The sequence below is a fragment of the Triticum aestivum genome, chromosome 2D, assembly GCF_018294505.1.
Source record: "Triticum aestivum cultivar Chinese Spring chromosome 2D, IWGSC CS RefSeq v2.1, whole genome shotgun sequence".
NCBI classification, from domain to species: Eukaryota; Viridiplantae; Streptophyta; class Magnoliopsida; order Poales; family Poaceae; genus Triticum; species Triticum aestivum.
In genome coordinates, this window is record NC_057799.1 from 443,912,993 (window position 1) to 443,936,515 (window position 23,523).

Here is a 23,523-nt window from a genome sequence, read left to right on the forward strand (position 1 = left end):
GAGTGCGCCTCGCCGGGTGGCAAGGAAGCGGTGTGCAGAAGTTCGCCGGACCCGCCAAGGCGGGCGGAGCCGGATCCCGCCGGCTTGGCGAGCTGGTTGAGGCGGTCCTGCTGGGTGTTGGCGGCGTGGAGGAGTTCAAGCATCCGCCCGATGCGCTCTTTCAGCTCCTCACCCGCGAGCTGGTCCAGGCCGACTGCGGCTGCCTGGGCAGCGCACATGTTCTTCGCTGGGGTCTCGTAGACGGTTGGGACGGCGCCGAAGGCCCGGCCGATCGCTCCTCCCCGGGCACGCACATCGGCGACCCGGCTTGGCTCGGCCGCAGCGGGCGTGAATCCGTAGGCGGCGTCACGCTCCAGCTGAGCGGCGTCCAGGCGACGCAGAGTGGCGGCGAGCGTCTCAGATAGGTCCAGCATCGGCTGGCGCCTTTCCTCGAGCTGGGTTCGGGCCTCAACGACGTTGGTGGCGTCGACGTCGGTGCCGATGGGGATGCGGAGGCTCTGCATCGCGACGCGCAATGGATCGAACGGCTCGATCCGATCTGCTGCGGCCCTGGCTTCGGCAGCCTTCCTCGTCTTGCTCAACGAGGAGGAGGCGCCGTCGCCGGTGACGAAAACCTCCACATGGACGTCCATTGCCCCGGCGGAAACGCCGCCGCCGAGGGAGAGGGGAGAGTCAGAGTAGCTGAGCACCTCGCTGGGGTACTCGTCGGCCGCGAACGCATCGGAGATGCGCAGCACGGTGAAGGAGGCGACAAGCGCGCCGACGACGTCGTCCGCTAGCGCGACGGACTCGTCGGTGTAGGGGGAGGGCCCCGTCTGAAGCATGCTCCCGGCCAGCTCCTCGAGTTGCCCCACGGTGGGCGCCAACTGTCGTGGTGGGCGCACGGCAGATGCCAAGGGATGGCTAAAGAGAGGAGGAGGCTCGAGGGCGCTGGTGGGCTCCAGAGGCGAGGTTGGCATGAGCGGGCGCGGGACGCCGGACATACCCAGGTTCGGGGCTCTCCGGAGAGATAATACCCCTAGTCCTGCCGAGTGTAGTTGGATGATCAATAGTACAATGTTGCTCCTAGAGCTGTATGGAGGAGGAAGGAAGCTGGCCAAGGCTTGGGCTGCTCCTTTTCTTCGGTGTTGCTGTTTTGTGGCTAGTCTTCCCGCTCGCCCCTATGATCGTGGGCTCCCGGGGGGTTTTATAGTCCAACCCCCGGGGGTACAATGGTAATGTTATAAGTCGGTAGGTTCGTGTTGTCGGTGTCCGGGGACCCGGGCTGGGTCCCGCTGAGGTCTTCTGGTTCGCCGGGTTCCCCTAGGTGCGGGCCCCGCAAGCCTAGGGGGACTGTGTGCCGTCTTGTCGATCGTTAGGGCGTGGCCGAGTTGAGTCGCGTACAGTGCTCTCCGTCAGGTTGCCGCTTGCTGTCGTCAGCGATGAGGGCGGGGGCACTGTAGCCACGCCGGCCCTGGTCAGCGGGTAGGTGAGGGGCACTGTTGCCACGTTCCTGCTGACCAGAGGCATGGACGGGGCACTGTTGCCTCGGTCATCGTAGATTGAAGTCTCGTCCCCATCATACGGCCTGGATGGGACGGGAGTTGACCCGCGGCTAGATTGCGTAGCACGCCATGGGTGGCGCTGGCTTGTTGAGGATGCTTCGGCCGTGCCGGGTTCGGCTTCTTGCGCCAGTTGTCGAGGCCGAGTCGACGTGTCTTGCCGGGTCGGCTAGTCTGGCCAGCTTGCGGGGCTTGGCCGGATCGAGCGCCCCGGCCAAGCGCGTGCCGGTATTGAGGGGCGGTGCCAGCCCTGTTGTTTTTGAAGAGGATCCGGGTTCCGTTGCCTGCCCGGGGTCCACCCCCCGACAGAGACGGACATCTGACTTGTTGGAAATCGTACATGCAGATCTATATGATCCGATGAGCGTAGCTGCGCATGGCGGGTTCCTCTACTTTCATAGATGCTTTGAGTAGATATGGTTATACTACCCCTATCCTGGTTTATTGTTCCCAATTGTATTTTGTGTCAAATTTTGATCATAATTTAACTAACAAAATAATCATGGATGTCACAAAAAATTATATCACTGAAAACTATGTTCAAATATGAATCCAATGATATAATTTTTTAACATATATTAACATTTTATTAGTTAAATATTTGATCAAAATTTGGCATAAATTACAGAGGGGACCAATCAATTAGGACGGAGGTCATATTTACTTAATGAATCGTAAGTCTGAAACATTCAAAAAATTAAAAGAATTTCAAAGTGAAGTAGAAAATCATTGAAACAAGAAAATCAAATTTCTTCGATCAGATTGCAGAGGAGAATATTTGAGTTACAAATTTAACGAACATCCGAACAATTGTGGATTTAAAAATAAAATAAAATCTTACAGCTCCTGGAACACCACACATGAATGGAGTGTCCGAGAGATGTAATCGAACCTTGTATAGACATGGTGAGATTGATGATGTCATCAACTGATTTATCATTATCTTTTTGAGTTATGTTTTAGAGACGGTAACTTTTATACTGAATAGAGCACCAGCAAAATCTATCAAAACAACGCCATATAAGATATGAAATGAAAATAAACCCAATTTGTCTTCTCCTAAAATTGAAGGTTGCAATATTTATAACTAAATATTTTGTTGGTTATCGTCAAAAAATTGTTGGGTATTACTTGTATCAACCGCCGAAGGCAAAGTGCTTGTCAGCAGAAAAAATGGGAAACATAGAATGCGTTAAATTGTGGCACAAGTTTCACTAAATGGGATATAAATTGATTTTTTTTGCTAAATAGAGTAATATCTGTCATAAACGTAAAACTTGAGATAAAATTTGAATTTACTCTACTTAATATACTCCCTCCGGTCCTTTTTGGTCCGCATATAAGTTTTATCCGAAGTCAAAGCATCTCTACTTTGATCAAATTTATAAAAAAAAATACCAACATTTACAATGCAATATTGTTAGATTCAATATGAAATGTAGTTTCATAGTGTTATAAATTTGGTTAAACTTCATAAAATTTGACATGATATACAAATCTAATATACAAAGTAAAAAGATCAGAGGGAGTAGATTCCTTTCCAAAGCACAAGAATCTTTTCAAGATCCTTGCTCTCGTTTGCCCGTCCCGTGGTGCCACGTCGCCGGACAAAAGAGGCCCCTAGATCGAGCACGATGCAAGGAGCATGTGGCCCGCACACGAGTTCCCATGCGGTCGCCACGCCACACGTCGCACATGCGAACTATACTATTTAGCCCTGTCGTCAAGTCCACCTCCGGCCAGCCGCCGCTGCCGCTGCTACGCCATTTTTGGATACCCCGTCCTCAACCCCCGTCCGCCAGCAGCCGCAGACCTCGCAATCTCATCTCGCCGTCGCCTGGATTGCCAGTTGCAGCGCCCGTTTGGCAGGAGCCTAGAAACACCTATCTGGGCCCGAAGGATCCCTCTGAATCCACGACAGCGACATGAATTTTGTGTAATTTTCCTCCAATTGGGAAAGGGGCGTGCACGTTCCTCTGTTTTCTTTCGTTTTCAGCCGTTCCTGCGCGTCTGTTCTTGTCCCATTCAATCGGCGTCGGCATGGCCACCGGAGGAGACGCCGGAGGTGGTGGTGGTGGTGGTGGGGAGAAGGGAAGGAGGAAGAAGGTGGAGCTGCTGCAGGAGGCCATTCATGGGCTCCTGGAGGAGAAAAGGGGCAAGCAGCGACAGCAAGGGGAAGGGGATGATGGCGCCATGGATCGTGAGGAGGATCTCTTCCTCTCCTCGTTGCTCTCCAAGGTATCTATGTCTCTGCCTCTTCTTGTACATCTGAATTGTTTCAGGTTGCAGATGCACCTTTTGGTCCCAAGATTGGATTGCATCTGCCGCTGCAATTACCTGACATTCATCTGCTACATCCGACGTCATCCTTTGTCGATACAAATCCTGCTTCATTCATTTCATCATTCGTTAGATGCAGACCCTGAATTTATTTTCAACAGTTGGAGACGCTGGAAAACGATGATGATCCGGACGGTGCCGAACTGAGCTCCATCAATCCTCACCCGGAGAGCGGCGAGGAGGCGGGGCCAGGCGACGTGGCGAAAGACCTGAGCAAGATCAAGAGGCAGAACATGATCACCCACATCCTGCTCGGCACGGTGATGGTGATGATCGCCGCGTGGCAGTTCAACGAGGTGTCGTTCCTCCTCGCGGTGCAGAAGAAGCTGACCAACCCTTTCAAGTCCGTCGGGGACATGGTCAAGAGTACCCTCAAGATAGGGAAGAAGCCGGTGGTCGAGGCGATCGAGGCGTCGCCTCTGCCCCCTGTCGGCGTCCCGGACGTTGGTCGGGCTGATCTGCCGATGCTAGCCATCGGCGACGGTGATAGCTAGATCCGCAGGATGAAGAGGGATGACTCGTGCGGCAGAAATGCCATGTGTTCTCCCCTCCAGATTATGTAATGTTGTCCATCTTGTCTACAGATGAGATTTGTATGGCCATGTGCATGTGTTCTGGGCTGATGCCGCAAGTAGGAGAAACTGAATTTAATTCAGCATATTTTGATCTCTGCACCATTTATTACTGGAGTAATCATTATCACCTGAAAAATGCCTGGGAAGGTTGAACCATCTCTTAAAAACAGCCCTGTATTTCAGACAAGGGTGGAGTGGAGGAATGTGTTTGACTGATTTCCATGTGTAGTTTCAGTAAACTCTTTGTACTACTGAAGCAAGTGTGTCTGTAGCTGAACTGATGTCTGCAGTTACACTTCATTTCTCCAAGGAATCCTGTTGTGTGGATGTGATGTTTCTGCAAATTCTGCTGGTATCGTTTTGATACATTTCCTACCTTTTTTTTTAGACGATACAATTCTGCCTGCTATGTAGCGATTCATCATGCAACTGATTTGGAGCAGCACCAAATTGGCCTGTTAATTTTCCTTTGGGACATGTCGTCAGTTTCACTGCCTGAATCCCTTCTTACCTTAGAGCATCTCCAATAGATGAGGGCACCAGGGTGCCTTTCTACATCACAAAAACCTCCTTCAATAGGTGATGTACAATAGGTCACTACTAGTGCTCCAATAGATGGTGTAAAACAAGTTCATTCACACAAACAGAAGTGCAAAGATACCAAGTTCATTTCAAACATTTTAAACATAAACATAGTTCATACTACAAACATTGCAATGACTACTTCATACCGATACTACTTGATCACCCTGAACATAAACTACTAGTCGGACTCGGGGTGCTCTGGATCGAGTTCCAGAGCGCGGTGGTCTCCTCGTCAGAACTATCGAGCTCCTCATCGTCGTCGTCCTTGTCGGACTCGATCTTGATCACCGTCGAGGGCCAGCCTCGTTCTTCTGCTTCACCTGTTTTTTTTTCTCGTGGCCGCACTTCCAGAAAAACTCCAACTCGTACTCAATGTACTATAGATTCTCCCGAGCGAACCTCGCAATCGCCACTTCATTGCTCTCGCTGGGAGCAATGTGGACCCCCCTTCTTCTTCTCACCGAGGGGGTGTATGTTCACATTGTTCAGCCCGATGAATTCCGCCTGCTCCAGGGATTCGATGTCCTAAAAGTTCATCTCATGATCGGCCAACCAAAATGCCACATGATGATGTTGTACACACGCGGGACGAGCACCACAGTTGCGAAGGTGCCGAGCCAGTAGCAATGGTTGTCACACTGAAACTCCACACAAAGCGGGCGGAGGGAAGCAACATCACCCCTTGCATCCTGTCTTGCCCTTCGGCGGCATGACAACGGCGCAGGCGCGACGTTTGATGCAGGCAACTGTGAGGCGGATCCTGGCTAGAGGACCGTGCGCGTGGGGTATTGCAGAGGTGATGCGGCGTCGAAATCGGGCAGTGTGGCTGCATGGCTGTGGATTGGGCTGATTTAGGGGTCACACGGTGGCGGGGAAGGTGCGGATCCGGGGGCGGTGGGGCGCGGCGGAAGGGTTTTGTCGGCGGTCACACGTGGTGGGAAATGAATGTTCCGCTTGGTGGTTGGGCGTTCACTAGGCTGGTTTTGGATTTGCTCGATCCACAGAGGTGATGCAAATATCCCTAATTTTTTTACAACTACTGTCGGGACCCGGCTTGCCTGTTCCTTCAGGAAAAAAAACCTCGGCCCCGGATGCGAAACTCGACCCCGGCCCCCGGCGCCGGCGTCACCCGAGCCCTAGAAGGAGGCCCTCCGCGCCGTGCCGCGCCCACGCCCGTTGGTCGCCGCCACCTCTCTCGCGCCCGCGCGCCGCACGGCCATCGACCTCCATTCCGCGCCGGCGTCGCCGGTGCTCGGGCGGACCGTCCTGCTCCAATCGCCGCCCAACCCTAGAATAAGAGGAGCTCGCCTTCCGCGTCTCCTCGGATCTCCGCAAGGGCCACGGCCTACGGGGACCTTGGATCCTACAATTCGCGAACTTTCTGCCGATTCAGGTACTCGCATCAGCTGGTGCTGCTGTACACCGGACATACATGTTCACTCCTGCTTGCTTGTTGGAACCTGGCTCGCTGACATTGGGAATTTTTTAAGGCGACGAGCCAGCGATGGAATCCGTAACCATCGTCCAGGCTCAGCCGTTCGCTGGGATAAACTCCCCGCTGCTGTTGGATGAGGGCCGGCCTGGTACACCGGAGAGAGATACTACAAGCATGCCTCAGCCTGTGAGTACTAGCATGAGGCAATTCCTGCCCTTTTCTATTTTCTTCAGGAATGCCTTTTTCTATCTGAGTTAGCCGGTTGTGCATTGTAATTTTAGTGAGTTTTCCCTTTCATACATTGCAGTGTTCGACTTCAACGTCCCAGAGTGCCGAGGAATGGAAGCCTGCTTTGGGGATGACATTCGAAGGCCTGGAGGCGGTGGAAGCGTTCTACAAGTCGTTCGCACACCGCGTGGGTTTCGGGGTTCGTGTCGGGCAGCAGAAGGTGGTGGACAATGTGATTGAGAGCAAGCGCTACATGTGCTCAAGCCAAGGGTTCAGGTCGGAGAAGGGTAAAAGGAATGTTAAAGCCGCGAATAAGAAGCGCAAGAGGGAGGTCACCAGATGTGGCTGCGATGCGCATATCTACGTCAAGCGCTGCAGCGGTAACACCTACAAGATCCACTCGATGATTGAGCAACACAATCATGGTTTTGTGCCACCTGATAAGCTTCATTTGATTAGATCAAACCGTGGAGCTAGCGAGAAGGAAAAGGTTATACCCGAGTGCGATGAGGCGTTGAGGCCGTCGATAGGGATGGCATTTGAAGGCCTCAGCTCTGCGGAGGAGTTCTACAAATCATATGCATGCCATTGCGGGTTTAAGGTGCGTGTTGGGCAGCATAAGTTGCTGAATAAGGAGGTAGTGCAATTCAAGCGCTTCATGTGCTCAAGGGAAGGCTTCAGGTCCGACAAAGGTAAAGACCCCTCTAATGAGAGAAAGAAGCGAAATGTGAAGGTGACTAGATGTGGATGTAATGCCCATATTGTTGTGAAATGGTGCAGTGGTAACACATATAACATATCATCATTGATCGAGCACCACAATCATGGACTCGTTTCACCTGATAAAGTGATTAAATCAAAGCGAAGAGTTAGCGAGAAGGCAAAGAATAAACTAAGCGTACGTATCTCTCTCTGTGAGTACAATGGCTTGCCTTATGTTCTCCTTGTGACACTACTAGGTTATGCATCATGGTACTTACTGTAGTGGTTTTCTGATGTTGCAGTCTTCACTCGCGCCTGAATGTGACGAGGCATTGAAGCCATCAGTAGGGATGGTATTTGAAGACATTGGTTCTGTGGAGGAGTTTTACAAGTCATATGCACATCACTGTGGGTTTTCAGTACGTGTTGGGCAGCGTAAGTTGCTGAATAACGAGGTGGTGCAATGGAAGCGCTTCATGTGCTCAAGGGAAGGTTTCAGGTCCGACAAATGTATGGGCGTTGATGATCCCTCTAGGAAGAGAAAGGTACGAAAGGTAACCAGATGTGGGTGTGATGCTCGTATTATTGTGAAGCGGTGCACTGATAACAAGTATAAAATTACATCATGGATCGAGCACCACAATCATGGATTTGTGCCGCCTGATAAGTGTCACTTGATTAGATCTAATCGTCAATTGAGTGACAAGGTGAAGCCAACAGTATCCACACACTGCAAAGCAAGCTCAGGCACCTCCCAGGCAAACAAGCCTGATCATGTCAGTGAGGGGAGGTCTGACAATGTGGGATGCACAAAGAGAGACTTGCAGAAATACCATCATGATCTTTGCAGTAAAATCAAGAATGAAGATGCTCAGATATTTGTGGCCCAGCTATGTAGAAAGCAGCAAGAGGATTCAGCATTTTTCTTTGACTGTGATGTGGATGACCAGGGTATGTTGGTGCATGTATTTTGGGCTGATGCCACAAGCAGGAAAAACTACATTTATTTCGGTGATATTTTAACTTTTGATTCTACAAACACCATGAATCAACACGGCATGATTTTTGCACCATTTACTGGAACCAATCATCATCTGCAAAGTGTGCTTTTCGGTGCTGCATTCCTAGCTGATGAGAAGATTGAGTCGTATGCCTGGCTGTTTCAGACCTTCCTAAGGGCAATGGGAGGGGTCTCTCCTAAAACTATTGTAACTAGGGAAAATGATAGGATGAAGGCTGCGATCAGTAATGTTCTACCAGCCACCAGCCATAGGTTGTGCATGTTGGAGATGTTGGAAAGAATGCCCGAGAAGGTTGAACCATCTCTTAGAAACAACCCTCTATTTCAGACAAGGATGAACGAATGTGTTTTGGGGTCAGAAACTGTGTTCGAGTTTGAGTCAAAATGGGAGTCTATAATTTCCGACTTTGGGTTGCAGGGCAATCAGTGGCTGGCTGAAAGGTATTCCACCCGTGAAAGATGGATTCTGGCCTACTCGAGGGATACCCATCTGTCAGGCATTATCAGAAGCACTGCATGGTCAAAGAGCGCAAAGTCATTTTTCAACTGTTTCATCAACCAGAAGCTCTCTTTGGCTGAGTTTTGGCTTAGGTTTGAATCAGCCTTAGAGTGTCAGCGTCAAGAGGAATCGAATGCAGATCACACGAGCGCCTATGCGACACCTCAATTGATAACACCATGGGGATTGGAGAAGCATGGAAGTGTAGTGTTCACACATGAGGTGTTTGAGAGGTTCCAAGAAGAGATTGTCGCTGCTAGAGACCATTGCGTTGTCGAAGACATGGCACAAACCGAGGGGGTGAAAACTGTGGCCATCGGTGGTGACGACTCCGACAAAGTTAGGGAGGTGCGTTGGGACGCAGTCACCATGACGGCCAACTGCTCCTGCAAGCTATTTGAGTCGGTAGGAATCTCGTGCCGCCATATTAACCTAGTGCTGAGAAGCTCAAAACTGAATGAGCTACCGAGTAGTTGTGTTTTGAAAAGATGGCAAAAGAGTGCAAAATTTGGGTAATTTGAACTGTGTTGCAGATGTATGTTACCCTTAGCAAATCCCTTGCCAGAGTTTCATGATTGCGGCTGAAGAATTTATCTGCTGTACCTTTTGTGTGCAAGCATTGTAGTTGCTTGTCCAGACAACCAGTTATCAACAGATAACGAAGTCCTGCAAAGAGTCGGATGTCATGAACTATTGAAATTTCTGCTGAACTTACTTTTTCCATCCTAAGGGCCTCTTTGATTAGCAGGAATTTCAAAACGCAGGAACGTAAAAAATACAAGATTGAAGGGGCATGCCCACTCGAATCTTACAGGGTGCCAGAGAGTGTTTGATGCTATAGGAAAAACAAAGGAAATGAAAAAAAAAGAGGTTGGAGTGGATGTTATATTTCCTATGAAATGTAGTACTTTGAACTAAAACCATGACAAGTATTTTGGAACAGGGGGAGTACAAATGAATCCTTAAAAGAGAAAAATGTTGGAGTGGATGTTATATCTCCATGAGAGAGTGAGAGTGTTTGATGTCATAAGAAAAACAAAGAAATTGTAAAAAAATGTTGAAGTGAATGTTAGGTTATATGAAATATAGCACAATGATTCTTTAGGAAAAAAAAAATCCAATCCTACAAATCGAACGACTAACATATGGAAAATTCCTAAGGATTCTAATCCTCCAACAATCCTATGAAATTTCTTGGAATCAAAAGAGCCCCAAGAGTGTTGTGAAACAACAGCAATGGGCGGCCTCATCAAATATAGGTCTCGTTTTATTGTCTGGAATGGAGTATTTTCCAGCTACTCCATCAGTCTAGATAGAAGGTAGGGCTGAAATAGAGATTTTTCTTTTTAGTCTAAACATACTTCTCTTTATTGATCAATGTCCAAGTACATGGGAATACATGAAATATCAGGGGGATTTAGGAGCCACACATAGCGTCCTAAAAGGAGACCTAAAGTATGTTTAGCAAGGCTACGAGCGCCTCTGTATTTGATTCGCGTCCTTCGAAGATGAAGAAACATCGTTGCAACTGAGTCGAAGTTGCTCTAATCTCCTTTATTATACTTGCATATAGCCCTCCAGTGTCAAATTGAACCCACGATATTCACGATAGTACTGTAGTTTTACGGGAACGGTGAACTATCTCAAAAACAACGAAGGTGTTCCGTAACGATCTACGTATATGTAATAAAAATCAAAAAAGTGTTTTTTTGTTCCGAAACGATCTGACAATAAGGCGTTCTGAAACGAGGCTACTCCATGCCGCGATCACAAAACTCAAACCCCCTCTTCTCGTATGCCGGTCGCCCTCCGCGCCATCCTCGCGGGCCCGAGCCCTCTCCCTGCGCGCGCGCTCCCCGCCGTCCAAGCCCTCCTCCTCACCTCGGGCCTCGCCGCGGACGCCGCCGTCCTCGCGCATTTCGCCAGGCACCTCGCCTCCGCGACGCGCGCCCCGGCGGACGCCGTCCGCGCGCTGCTCCGGCTCCGCCCCCGCCCGCGCTGCGCGCACCCGTTCAACGCCCTCATCTCCCACCTCACCCTCTCCGGCGACCCCCCCGCCGCGTTCCGCGTCTTCGCGGTCCTCGCCGCGGGCGGCGACGCCGGGCGGCCCGACGGGTACACGCTCCCGGCCGCGCTCAAGGCGTGCGCGCGGCTCGGCGGCGGCCACGCTGTATGGCGCGTGCGGCGAGTGCGGCGACGCGAGGAGGGTGTTCGACGAAATGGCGGGGCGGGACGTCGTGTCCTGGACCGCGCTGGTGTCCGCGTTCGTCAGGGGAGGGAGGTTCGTCGAGGCTCTCGCGGTGTTTGGCGAGATGGACGTTGCGCCGAACGAGGGGACATTGGCTAGCGCGCTGGTCGCGTGCGGGCGGCTGGGGGCTGTGCGTGCTGGGAAGGCCGTGCACGGGTGGTGTCTCAAGCGGCAGAGGGAGCTGGAACTCATCGTTGGGAATGCTTTGTTAGATATGTATGTCAAGTGCGAGAAGTTGCATCTTGCAAGGCGGGTGTTCGACAGGCTTTTGGTGAGGGACATTGTTTCTTGGACGGTCATGATAAGTGGTTTGGTGCACTGCAGGCTTCCTAGCGAGGCCTTGGAGCTGTTCAATGGGATGCAGACATCAGGGGTGAAGCCAGATAAGGTTGTTCTCTCCACTGTCCTCTCAGCTTGTGCGAGCTTAGGCGCGCTGGAGTCTGGGAGGTGGGTGCATGAATATATAGAGCGTAAAGGCATCGAGTGGGATGTACATGTGGGGACATCATTGGTTGATATGTACGCAAAGTGCGGGTGCTTGGAAACTTCTCTTTCAATCTTCCATAAGATGCCCGTAAAGAATGTATCATCTTGGAATGCGTTGATCAATGGGTTCGCATTGCATGGTCATGGTAGGGAAGCTCTTGTGTACTTTGACAGGATGGTGGCTTCAGGCTTGCCCCCCAATGAAGTCACCTTTATAATCGTCCTTGGTGCTTGCTGCCACACAGGTTTGGTGCAAGAAGGCCTCGGGTTGTTTAATTTGATGAATAATTCATACAATCTCTCGCCATGGGAAGAGCATTACGGTTGCATGGTTGATCTTCTTGGCAGAGCTGGGCTCATTCAGGAAGCATATGGTTTAATTAAGGTCATGCCTATGACGCCTGCTGTGTCCACGTGGGGAGCCCTGCTGAGTGCATGCCAAGCTCATGGGCGAGTAGAGTTTTCACAGCAGATTCTAAGGCATGTCCATGAGTTGGAGTCCTCTGGGAGTGGGTTTTATGTACTCCTCTCAAATTTATATGCTCTGAATGATAGATGGACTGATGTAAAGAGGGTGAGAGGGCTGTTGAGTGAAAAAGGCTTGTGGAAGGAGCCAGGATCCAGTTTGATTGAGGTGAATGGTAAGACCAGTGAATTTGTAGTTGGACAGACGAACCATCAAGATATGGATGCGATATGTGCCGTGCTTTTCATGCTAATGAAGCAAATACATTTGGATGCGTTGTAATTCTTCAGGCCGATTCTCAGTTTTCGTTGGAGATTTGATCTTATGCATTCAGAAAATATCTACTGATTTAGTTGGTCCTAGGGACTGGATATCAACTTTAGGTAGTCATTGCATACTGTTAGCATCATCTGGCTACACCTATTTCTGTGGGTGAGTGGGTGATCAAGTCTAACCTTGGAATTGCTACTGCACATTTATATTTCATTGTTTGTTGCTCTTGTGCTTACGCAGCTTTTCTGGCGTTAAAAATCTGAACAGCCAAGTGGAGTACAAAGTTAGCCAGACATGATTAACAGTGAATATCAGCCATTGTTGGGTGCCTCTTGGAGCCTCTCTTCAGTTCTTGAACATGATTGATGGTGAATTTCACCATCAGAACTCCTGGATGGAGGAGTGGACTCTGACCCTTACAAGGTACTGGCACAAAGCCAGACTAATTTGTAATCGTTTTATATAAGGTGAGGCAAAAAGTTGCTGAACCTTTTAACATCAGATTGAGTTGAGAGTTGAGACTGGTAGATAACCGCGCCAAGAGCTATGCAGAGCTAAATATACCAGCCTTGTAAACATGCCTGTTATTAGTATCTGAAGTTATCTCTGAAGCCTAGGAGTGAAGTGTTCTGAAGGAGTATGAGACATCATTAGTTCTTTGTTCTGCTATCTTTCACTCAACTTGTTAGTTGATGAAGGGCATCTGCTTTTAACATGACAGGGACAGTTGTTGGATATGCCATAATTATATATTCCTCATTAAAGAAGATAAAGTGTTGTTCAAGGTGAGATTGTAAGTTAAATTCACTCCAAAAGCACCCTGTTTAGTACTTGCATGACACTAGTTAAATTCCTTCTGAAAGCACCCTATTTAGTACTTGCATACATGACAATGTAAATTTTTAACTAAGATACATGAAACGGTCCAGCATTTACTATTGCTTTGCGATGTGGACCCTGTTTATCTTCTCACACTTTAGTTAAACCTCCTGCTTGTAGAGGATGGGTAATAATGCTTCCATATTTATCTAATGTATCGCCTGCCTCCACATCCATTCTCCCTTTGGCAATTGAAGAACACTGCTGCCACAGGGGGTCCAAGACCATAAAGTGCGGAGAAGTCTCTTGTATTGAAATTTGGTCTCCATCCTGGTGCATATATTGTTTGCCGGACGGATTGGCGGAAGAGTACAAAAGCAAAGCGATGTATTCCTGCAGTTGGTTTTGGGCTTTCATAACTGACGACTTCATTTCCTGTAACAAAATGCGTGCTAACATGTTAAAGTGATGTCACTCTAGTATTTAAATTCGAAGAACTTTCTGCCATGAATTGATGTGAACGATAGGACAATGCTCTGCTTACTATCCAGGTATGCTATTTACGTGCCTTTTCTGTTAATTGCACCCTAAGCACTTACTGTAGTTGTCATCTCCAGTTATTCTCCCTTAAGTAATCACTGATGATATATTTTGTTTGAATAAAACAAGCTACAGGTTAATTTCATCAGTACTTCTGAACCAGCTTACTATACATTTATTTTAGAATATTAGATAACTACTCAACTCATTAAGACATTCAAATTATAGTAAAGGAAAGAGAATATGAAGAACCCACCATAACTGGCATTTGTTGATTCTGGGATGTCTGTCACCAACCTGTGGCATGTATATAACCATAAGCATCACTTTTAACTCTGGAGGTGTTACATCGTAAAAGATAGAAAAGCAATTTGGTTGAGTAACTTGTACTAGTTACGACATGTTCCAGGTCTTACCAATGCAGATATTCTCTTTTTGTTGGGTTGCTTGGACTTGGCGAGTCAGGATCCACCATCACCTAATATCAAGTTAGGTTGTTATTTTAGGGAGAATAATGTTCTTATCTTAGGAACATACTAGTTACCATGGAAGCAAAATTTGATATTTGTGCAGACAAATCGATATACACATCCTGAAATGCACTTTTGCCTTGTAAGTAAGAAGCTGTGCCCACCAAGACACTGGATGCTAGTCGGGAGACAGATCAGTTCCTAGCACATAATTGCCAATTAGGCGAGTCTGGTATATTTTGGCTAGGAGGGGCCCTAATGCAGGTGGGCTAGACTAGACGGTCGCCTTCTAGAACAGTATTAAAGAAAATATCCACTACAAAGATATCCATTAACTTGATGCTTTTCGGTTAAATTTTAATTGAATTCTAAAAAGAAGGCAAAGTTAAATAACTGCAAGGCTATTACGTTGTAAGTTTCACGGTAGTATCGCTACTAGAGCACCTTCATGACGTAAGCAAAGTGTGTAGATTCATAATTGTAAGCATTTATTGCCGCATCTAGTCATGATGATTAATATTCTTGTACTTCATCGATGACGTGCATAATTTTGATTCCCGGCCATCACCGAATGAAAAAGTGCAGGTATATGTGCAGACCCTATCAAAAGTAAGTAGAATAGTATCTTTATAGGATTCACATGAAATAAATAAATGTAAGTGCAAACTTCTTTTTCAATCCGTATAGATGAGGATGTACAAATTACGGAACGTGGAGATTCTTTGCTCTCAGTGTTATATACGTACAAGTAACAACTGAAGTGCGCGGACTTGAAAAGCTCATGTTATGGATGGGAGATTGCGTACTACTTTCTAGAAGACAAATAGTAAAGCCGAGTTTGACTTGTGATGTTGAAGCCTGTGCAATTAAGCACAAGTTTTTTTTTTTTTTTGGCTAGAACCCAAATATGCCTCCTCAAACTTAATATTGTTCATTGTAGTAATGATGTAGTTTTGGACTTACCAGAGTGTAAAGGTTCCTCATGTCGCGCCCAGCAATGTCAATCCTTGGTTCAGTTGCTACTTGTGACGGCTTGAGCTCAGAACCATTGGTTAGTTCCTTGCCGTTGTACATAACCTTAAGTGATGCTGCTTTGACAAATGGGTCCAAAATATCCCCAACAACATGTCCTATAGCAAGTGCCTCCCTCGACATGGTTAGTGAAGATTAACAATCTTCGGGGGTTGAGTAAGAATGGGTTGGGCTCTGAACAAGCTAACTTAGTTTGAGATGTGAACTTGGGTGAACTGATGAGTGCAGGTGCATGCCCTATATATACTAACAATCAAAGTGCTGAAGGCATTCATGATATCAGGAGTTATGAGCTCCAGACGCCTTGGAATCTAACTTTAAGGTAGAGTATGATATTGGTCGCCATCACTGGAAATATTTAGGCCTGTCCACTCTAAGCCTACACTAATTGAAGGAGTGTCCAATGCAATTCCACATCGATGGAATAAAATCTGATGGCCACGCTTTCTTATTCCCTATATCTGGAACCCTAGACATGATGCGTTCCTAATGAAAAGTTGATTGCCTTTTTGACTTGTCTTTCAGATTGACAACTGTTCTTCAGGCTCAACAAGAAAATTCCCTCCCTCTTCCTCAATAATAGTTCTAGGCAAATGGGATACGTAAGCATCAAAAGGCCAAGTACCTCCCCGTGTTATATTTCGCTGCTGTATACTCCCTCCGTCCGGAAATACTTGTCGTAGAAATGGATACAAATGGATGTATGTAGAACTAAAATACATCTAGATACATCCATTCCTCGGACAAGTATTTTCGGACGGAGGGAGTACAAGTTAGAGCATACATACTACAAACGATTTTATTTTATCGGTATTGCAGCCATGATCTACTAATTAATATGAACGGCAAAAGTGGTTTTTCAACCATGATTGGTTGGGAATATTATCATACCACAACGATATAAAGTGGTTACGGATTTCTATCGACACCTGTTCATTGCCGTCTCCTAATTTAATATTTTGTCTCTTGATAGTGCTTTTATCGAGTAGTGGCTTTTGAAGCTAATTAGTGGTACAGGTGTGTGGTTTATTTCAATTCATCCCGACATCTAGAATACAGAACCAAGCCTAGTTCATCCTTAAAAAACTAGAGTGGTAGTTTAGATGATGATGAGGTGGCATATTGACTTTATATTTTTGTTTCATATATTCTCTGATATGATTGTTCATTGGTCTTTCAATCGAGATCTAGCCCAGGGGACTAAACGCTCAAACAGGCATAATGTGACTAAGGCCCAGCAGTTGAGTTTGAAATGACAATTTCAGCACAGCCATTTTTCTTTTCGGAAAACCAACAAACAAAGTTTGAACAGTAACTATATCTGTGCTGGACTTGCAGTGTCATTGAAACTGAAATTCAAATGCATTTTTGCTTATCTATCCAATAGGTGAACCTATAAATTCTTTTGTTTTTGGTCCTGAAAATTAGTCATTCCCCACTCCTATAATTATATAATATTGTCATCCTTCATATCATGCTATCATCAGCGACATTCTGTCACTTAACTAATTTTTATGTACCATTAAACTGAAAGCTCCTTGGGTAACTATCGTCAGGATACAAGCTTCCACGCCAAATTCAAAGATTCATTCAACAGACACTGATTGCGATATATGCGATGTATCGCGCATGTGCTGCTAGCTAATTTTCGACGAAGTTCTTTGTACTCCGTACGTCTCGCCCAGCTTGCCTAACAGAATATGATCTCTAAGGAGTGAGGGTATGATCTCAACGTAGCTTCCTATGTACACCCGCAAAGATGCATTTTCTCTTTGAGATGACCATCCAAACTGCCCTTGCAACTTTCTGATATTGTGATCTGTGAAATACAGTGTCGTAATCTTTCTATCATAACAGGAATATGCCTGCGGAGCTGATGGGCTTTAGATAAAGAGAAGGCGGAAAGCAAGAGAGAGATAAGGTCTACTGCATTTGTTATTGACTAGTAATAGGGGTCCACAGAATCCCATATTATTGCTGTAATCTGCGCCGTAGGCTTATGTAATCTGATAGCGTATTCCCACTTGCAGTTGCAGAGCGCAGGCCTGTTGAGCTGAACTGGAGAATCCTCTGTGATTTCTCAAGTTCTCACATTAATCGATGCAGGGGTTCCAGAAATCAGAGTGAAAGCTCATCATCTTATCATATCTTTCATGTCATCTGGAGCAAATAAACACTACTCCGGAAATTGAACCGGAGTAACGCCTGAAAGGTAATTTTGATGATGACTACTACTACTAGTAATTACTCCATTTCAAATTAATCGAGGCAGGAGTACTTAGTGCTGTCAACGAGACATTGGCAGAGGGAAACACGTTGTAGTTTCTGCTTTGAGCAACAGACGATTCTGTTCTCTGACTGTCCAATCGCATGCACTGCTCGGCAGACTGTTAATCTGGCCTTTAATATAGCACCTCCATGAAGCATGTCATGGCTAAACCTCTTCGCACACTAATTCCTGTTGGTGTCCCTGAGGTCTTTTAGGTTATTTGGATATGCCCAAATGATTAGTATGTGCTGCTACTGTATTTGATAATAAAAAGTTCACTCTTGTATGCAGGTGCTATTCTCGTCCATCAACTGGTTGGTTATGGATTACATGGATTTCTGTAGCTTTCACGGCACAAGGAGCATATCTGCAAATGGAAGCCGGATCAGATCAGTATACTGGATAGATGGAAGCTCTCTGACCGTTAGATATGCATGCCACTTTTGGGGAAAGGGGCGGAGCAGGAAAGGCAACGAGGCCGGTTACGTGGACGCAGCGAACGTCAGGCTGGAGGAAGCATCCACGGACCCAACTGTGTCTGGCATGATAATCTTGACCGGAGATGGAGCAGACAATGAGCCATCCGCCCATCCCCCTTCACGTGGCGCGGCATCCCATTCGGCATCCGCCCGATGGGACTCACCGAAATGAAAGTCGCCGACGCCGGCCCTCCCGCCGGGATTCTGGAAATGGACCAGCAAGAATCGCCGGAGAGGATGGTGTGGGAGGGCAAAGCTGCTGAAAACGGCAAAAAAGATTGTTCCTCCGCCATTGGCTGGCTGGATCAGAAAATGACACTTGTTAGCGCCAAAAGTCCTTGTCGAGATTGTTCTCCTGCCATTGGCTCGTTGGATCAGAAAACGACGCTAGTTAGGAGTACTGAAGATCATTGTCTGTGCTCAGGATGCATGGAGGTCTCATGGCAAAGCAAACGTACGTACGTGGACAGCAACTGTCCTCTGGCTGAGCTGTGCGCCTACAGTGTCACCACCCAAATTCATTTTTTATATTGAAGTTAAATGCTTATTCTTCTCGAAATGGGCTTGTTAGCACTAAAAGCAAACTAATTTTATTTCACTTTTGCCGGCCTTAGCTTTTGACAATGTATCACAATTGCCCCTCTAAAAATTTTGTTTATGCCACTTGAATGATAATTGTCAAAAGCTAAGGCCTCCTTTGGTTTAGAGGAATGTTGTAGGAATTTCATATGATAGGATTTCTATAGGAAAAATTCCTTTAGAGCCGTTTGGTTTGTAGGAATGGAATCTTATTCCTATGGAGGAATTCTTCCTATCTTTCACATTTCATAGGAAAATAAACATTAGTCTAGACTCAATGGAAAAAAAATCCTATGATGTGAATCAAAGGGCATCTCCTTCCCTATTTCTACTCATAAGATTTGAGATACACGTCATATTATTTCCTATGACTTTTCTATTCCTACGATTTTTCTACCTTTGAATCAAAGAGACCCTAAGAGTGGCAAAAGTGGAATGTCAAAATCTAGAGTGGCATAAAGAAAATTGGCAAAATCTAGAGTGGCCAAACCAAAATTTTCTCTGTAAATAAAGCAACCAATTCGTCCATACAACAAGTCTACGAGTCGCACCAAAAAAAATAAATAGTCTACTGAGGCAACAACACAGACATGCCCTCCCCCCCCCCCCCCCAAAAGCATGAACAAAGAAGAAAAAGGCCACCATGGGGCTGGGAGCCACACAGACATGCCCTCCCCCCCCCCCCCCCCCCCAAAAGCATGAACAAAGAAGAAAAAGGCCACCATGGGGCTGGGAGCCCAGGCAATATGCGGTGCAGCAAGAGGGTGTGTGGTAGTAGTCATCACGTCTACCATGTGTTATAGTCGGTCTCGATCCCGCTGTCTACAACAGGTGTCAATGCTACAGAAATGCAAGAAATTTGAAGATGAAGTTAGAGACCCGCCTAAGAAAGACTCGCTCAATCACCACATGGTCCAAGCTAAAGCCACGAACACAAGTCGGACCCTAACAGGGGCTCTCAGTTCATAAACATCAAGATACGATACCCGACTTGGTCGAAGAAGAGAATTCTCAAGGCGAAATTATAAGACTCCGCAAGACACGGACACGAAAGGAATATACTTTACACAACAAAAGCATACAAGGCAATGTATCACACTCAAGGCGAACCGGTTGTTTATGGCACTACAAAAAAAAACACTTCCGTGATGATACGTGTTTGTCACAGTAGGTCACGTTTTCTGTCATGCATGTACATCCATAATGATTTTATGACATAATTAAGAGTCATACCTGTGTTATCGTAGAAGTGTTCCATGACAATATTGAAATTATCATCACGGAAATGACCATTTCTATGACGATAAATGGCGCATCATGGAAGTGTTTTCGTCAAGGGTAACCGACACGTGGCATCCTTCATAGCGGGTCGCCGTTAAGCTATCGGGCCCGATTTTGGATCTGATAACCCATTAACATCAACGACCAATGACGATTTTCCATGTGTAAAATTCTCATTGGCCGAAGGAACCACGTGTCAGCTCCGCGTTGGGACAAATGTCATCCAACGAATGGACGGGACGTGCCTATGATACGTCGACACGTGGCTCGACCCAACAGTGGTCCATTTAGGTCAAAAGGTCGGCCCGTTTGACTTGGTCAAAAGGTAGTGGGTTGGCCCACGGAAAGCCTGTTACTGGCCTGTTCGCATATAGCCCATTTACAGCCTGCTAAATTGCGGCCCGTTATGGCCTATCTGAATTAGGCCCAGTAGCATCATCTGTGCCCTCCAATATGATTCCAGCCCGTTGTAACTTTCGGCCCATGTATGGCCCATGACGTCTTTCGGCCCATATGAGACCCTTTGCAACTCAGGGCCCTTTAACGGCCCGTGGTGAAACTGGCCCATAAAGAACAATATATCACTTTATACCCATTAACGGGCCATTATTCCGTTGGGCCGTTTCCAGCCTGTGTTATCTTTCGGCCTTCTAAGGGCCCATTTATGCTTGGGCTCATTTCCAGCATACAGTTACATACGGCCCGTTACTGTCCTGTTCCGCTGATGGGCCAAATTCAGCCTGTGGTTATAGTCGGCCCGTTTGTGGCCCGTTAATCTAGTGGGCCATTTTCATACCGTCATCTAATACGGCCCATTAACGACCCGTTATGCCCGTCGATAGAATTAAGCCCGTTATACATACCGGCCTATTAATGGCCCGTTATGGTCGGCCCATAAACAGACGATTCCCATTCTAGACTGTTTACGGCCCACATTGCAACCCGTTATTGGTCCACGAATAGGACGGCCCATGTTTGGCCATTCGATCATACGACCCGTAGAAGGCCCATTGACTCTATGACCCATAGAAGGCCCATGGATCTTACGACCCGTAGGAGGCCCGTGGTCACTCCAACAGGTAGCAGGACCATGGTTACAACGGTCCATATGTTGCCCATGGTTATTGTGGCCTAGTTCTAAATAAAAAGGTTATTGTGGCCACTAGCAAACCGCCGAAAAAGAACTGCAGTGACTACAAGCAAACAAATAAACAAGACAATCAGGAAATAAATAAGCAAGAAACTTACGCTAGGCTATTACGGCTATTACAAATATTACATCCACTGGGCATCAAAATTCGCCACCAGCGCAAATATAGTGAACAAAGTAGCATATTACATACACTAGGCGTCTAAATTGGCCACAGGTGCAAATAAACGTGGCAGCAAAACAAGTCCAGAACTGAAACCACTTCAAAAGAGCTCAAGAAATGATATCCTGGGTACCCACCATGCTGGCAAGAAGATTAGCAAGCTTATTAGCTTTCTCTTGTTTGGCGCTAAAATCCTCCAACGCTTGCTCTTGCACCAGAAAGTATGCATCTGAATTCTGCAGGGACTTCCTCAATCCTTCGGCTTCTTGTCGCAGCACAACTGACTGATGCCTTTCAGCTTGTAGCTGAGACTCAAGAAGCCGAAGTGATTCAGGTAGCGAGTTCGAAGAGCTTGTGCCAGCGATAGCGGCCAGTAACTCTAACACTACATCAAGGCAGAAATTTGGGGCTGTTTCACTATCTACAAGATAGTTTTTATCACTTTGGAGACCAACAGGGTTGTCTCACTATCTTGAACCTTATCTGCATTACTTTCTCTACCATTGCATAATGGGGTGCTCTTCTTCAATATTCTATCGGCATTCTATAAGAGAAACAAGCAGACACATCACATGTTTAACATGTAGTATATGAAACTCATTTTGGTAAACCAGTTCAGTAAGGTGGACAGGATAACAACATGATACATGCATATACCTATGTACTATGGTCATTGTATTGTCTATATCATTCTAGTTTATGTTGCCAAATCAAGATAGAGACATAGTTCAAATCATATCTTTTTAAGACACAACGGCATAGACAGAATATAAGTGTGGGAAACTACACAACACTAATAACACTTGTAATGTGCATTACATGAGAACATAATTGTTTATACAACTAAAACTGAAATCAATATAGAGCAAGAAGTTAGAACAACAATCCAGTTAAATAAATATGTTTAAAACATACCTGTTGCACCATTGGAGTTTTAGTTGGATCCTTCAAATTCGAAATTAGTTGGTATGAGTAAATATAGTGATGCAAGAGCAAAGGAGTATGCACCATAGCTATGGAATCTGACCTGAGAACGACTGCTCTTCTACTTTAAACGTGGAGTTTGGGTTCATTGTGGTGGTCTTCATGCTTTGGGCACTATAGTTGCCTTACTAACTGCTTGTGTGCGGGTACTCTGTGGTGGACATGATGCCGTGTCAACTAGAAGTGTGTTACTATCTGCTGGGGTTGGGGTTAGATGGGGTGTAGCTAGTTCTATGTCCAACGGTGTAGGTGTACAATCTGCAAGAGTCTCGATTATGTGTGGTGGGGCTAGTTCGTGGGTAGCACCGTCTTTTGTGAAGAACGGGTTTTTACTCCCTTAGATACTGCCATCACCCCCTCTAATTCAAATGGCTGATAAACAAGAAAAGAAATTGAGTGCACATATATTGTATGATGGACAGATGAAGTAATTCACATATATGTTGTCTAACCAAACATTACAGCATGACACAATTTCACCTATATGATGGCTAACTAAACAGGATAGCATGACACAGTTTTAGATATATGATGGATTAATTAATAGGATAAGCAGCTGGCGCTTGCATGTATGATCTCTAAACTAAGCAGATGGCATTGAATATTGTGTATATGATGTCTAAACTAAGGAATGCAGGACACAATATGCATGATATAAGAAATATAAACATAGCAAGTTAGAGCATACACCTCAGGTGGGATATAGGACTCGTCATCTGTCTCTGAATCCCCCTCTGAGGAGCTACCTGTAACCATCAAGATATATGCTTCAACAAGTACCACTGTCTGCTATGAAGACCTTGGTTTCACTCCTGATTTTTCCATAACCGACTCAAATGGCTGATGCACATAAAGAATAAGTTCAATATACAAAGATCGTCGACAAATGGAATATGTAATAAAAAAAGGATGGCATGGATAATTCACATATATGATGCCTGGCTACACAGGATGGCGTTGCATAATTCACATATATGATAACTGGCTAAAAAAGATGGCATTGCATAATTCACATATCTGATATAGAAACTAAACAGGAGGCATTCACACAAAGCATATCTAATCTAAGCAGATGTCATGGCAATGCAAGACACCATATGCATGATATGAGCAATATAACCCTGCCAAGTTAGAGCATACACCTCGAGGGGGGATATGACTGGTCTTCTGTCTCTGAATCCTCCTCTAAGGAGCTATCTGTAACCAGCAAGAAATCTGCATCAACAGGTAGCACTGACTGCTTAGAAGACCTTGTTTTCACTCGAGATTTTCCCTTCACCGACTCAAATTGCTGAAGCACAGGAAGAGTAGATGAATGTACAAACATTTTCAACAAATGGAATACATGATGAAAAAAT

At 46.3% G+C, this 23,523-nt stretch overlaps 4 protein-coding genes and 1 long non-coding RNA gene across 6 annotated transcripts; 4 read left to right on the top strand and 1 right to left on the bottom strand.

The window, feature by feature from the left end:
* The first annotated feature begins 3,251 nt into the window (after positions 1 to 3,251).
* LOC123049543 (uncharacterized) lies at positions 3,252 to 4,769 on the top strand. The gene is made up of 2 exons (XM_044472445.1): positions 3,252 to 3,779; positions 3,983 to 4,769. Exons 1-2 carry the CDS (start codon positions 3,582 to 3,584, stop codon positions 4,373 to 4,375), a joined length of 591 nt encoding a protein of 196 aa, XP_044328380.1. The 5' UTR covers positions 3,252 to 3,581; the 3' UTR covers positions 4,376 to 4,769.
* Positions 4,770 to 5,997: 1,228 nt separating this feature from the next.
* Positions 5,998 to 9,649, top strand: LOC123053719 (protein FAR1-RELATED SEQUENCE 7). Of its 2 annotated transcripts, none has more exons than XM_044477250.1 (4): positions 5,998 to 6,434; positions 6,532 to 6,662; positions 6,784 to 7,602; positions 7,709 to 9,649. In XM_044477250.1, exons 2-4 carry the CDS (start codon positions 6,546 to 6,548, stop codon positions 9,440 to 9,442), a joined length of 2,670 nt encoding a protein of 889 aa, XP_044333185.1. In that variant the 5' UTR covers positions 5,998 to 6,434; positions 6,532 to 6,545; the 3' UTR covers positions 9,443 to 9,649. The 2 variants fall into 2 exon arrangements, with proteins under 2 accessions (XP_044333185.1, XP_044333186.1); XM_044477251.1 differs by lacking the exon at positions 5,998 to 6,434 and having other exon boundaries at positions 6,784 to 7,084; positions 7,164 to 7,602.
* Positions 9,650 to 10,162: 513 nt separating this feature from the next.
* On the top strand, positions 10,163 to 13,693 carry LOC123055829 (pentatricopeptide repeat-containing protein At4g38010-like). The gene is made up of 3 exons (XM_044479672.1): positions 10,163 to 10,245; positions 10,662 to 13,184; positions 13,476 to 13,693. The coding sequence occupies exons 1-2, from the start codon at positions 10,163 to 10,165 to the stop codon at positions 12,406 to 12,408; spliced, it is 1,830 nt and encodes a 609-aa protein (XP_044335607.1). The 3' UTR covers positions 12,409 to 13,184; positions 13,476 to 13,693.
* On the bottom strand, positions 13,148 to 15,483 carry LOC123053720 (protein FLOWERING LOCUS T). The gene is made up of 4 exons (XM_044477252.1): positions 15,192 to 15,483; positions 14,175 to 14,236; positions 14,015 to 14,055; positions 13,148 to 13,653 (listed from the first exon to the last, which is right to left on the bottom strand). Exons 1-4 carry the CDS (start codon positions 15,381 to 15,383, stop codon positions 13,424 to 13,426), a joined length of 525 nt encoding a protein of 174 aa, XP_044333187.1. The 5' UTR covers positions 15,384 to 15,483; the 3' UTR covers positions 13,148 to 13,423.
* LOC123053722 (uncharacterized) lies at positions 15,362 to 18,766 on the top strand. The gene is made up of 4 exons (XR_006425801.1): positions 15,362 to 16,980; positions 17,118 to 17,181; positions 17,291 to 17,472; positions 17,821 to 18,766. It is a non-coding gene; the product is annotated as an uncharacterized lncRNA (long non-coding RNA).
* Positions 18,767 to 23,523: the final 4,757 nt, after the last annotated feature.

Coding starts and splice junctions, on each gene's coding strand:
- LOC123049543 (XM_044472445.1), top strand. CDS start 3,582: ATGGCCACCGGAGGAGACGCCGGAGGTGGTGGTGGTGGTGGTGGGGAG. Junction 3,780..3,982: donor TCTCCTCGTTGCTCTCCAAG/GTATCTATGTCT, acceptor TATTTTCAACAG/TTGGAGACGCTGGAAAACGA.
- LOC123053719 (XM_044477250.1), top strand. CDS start 6,546: ATGGAATCCGTAACCATCGTCCAGGCTCAGCCGTTCGCTGGGATAAAC. Junction 6,663..6,783: donor CTACAAGCATGCCTCAGCCT/GTGAGTACTAGC, acceptor CATACATTGCAG/TGTTCGACTTCAACGTCCCA. Junction 7,603..7,708: donor AGGCAAAGAATAAACTAAGC/GTACGTATCTCT, acceptor CTGATGTTGCAG/TCTTCACTCGCGCCTGAATG.
- LOC123055829 (XM_044479672.1), top strand. CDS start 10,163: ATGGGCGGCCTCATCAAATATAGGTCTCGTTTTATTGTCTGGAATGGA. Junction 10,246..10,661: donor TCCATCAGTCTAGATAGAAG/GTAGGGCTGAAA, acceptor TCTGACAATAAG/GCGTTCTGAAACGAGGCTAC.
- LOC123053720 (XM_044477252.1), bottom strand. CDS start 15,383: ATGTCGAGGGAGGCACTTGCTATAGGACATGTTGTTGGGGATATTTTG. Junction 14,237..15,191: donor TGAGGAACCTTTACACTCTG/GTAAGTCCAAAA, acceptor ACTTGATATTAG/GTGATGGTGGATCCTGACTC. Junction 13,654..14,014: donor ATCAACAAATGCCAGTTATG/GTGGGTTCTTCA, acceptor ATTTTGTTACAG/GAAATGAAGTCGTCAGTTAT.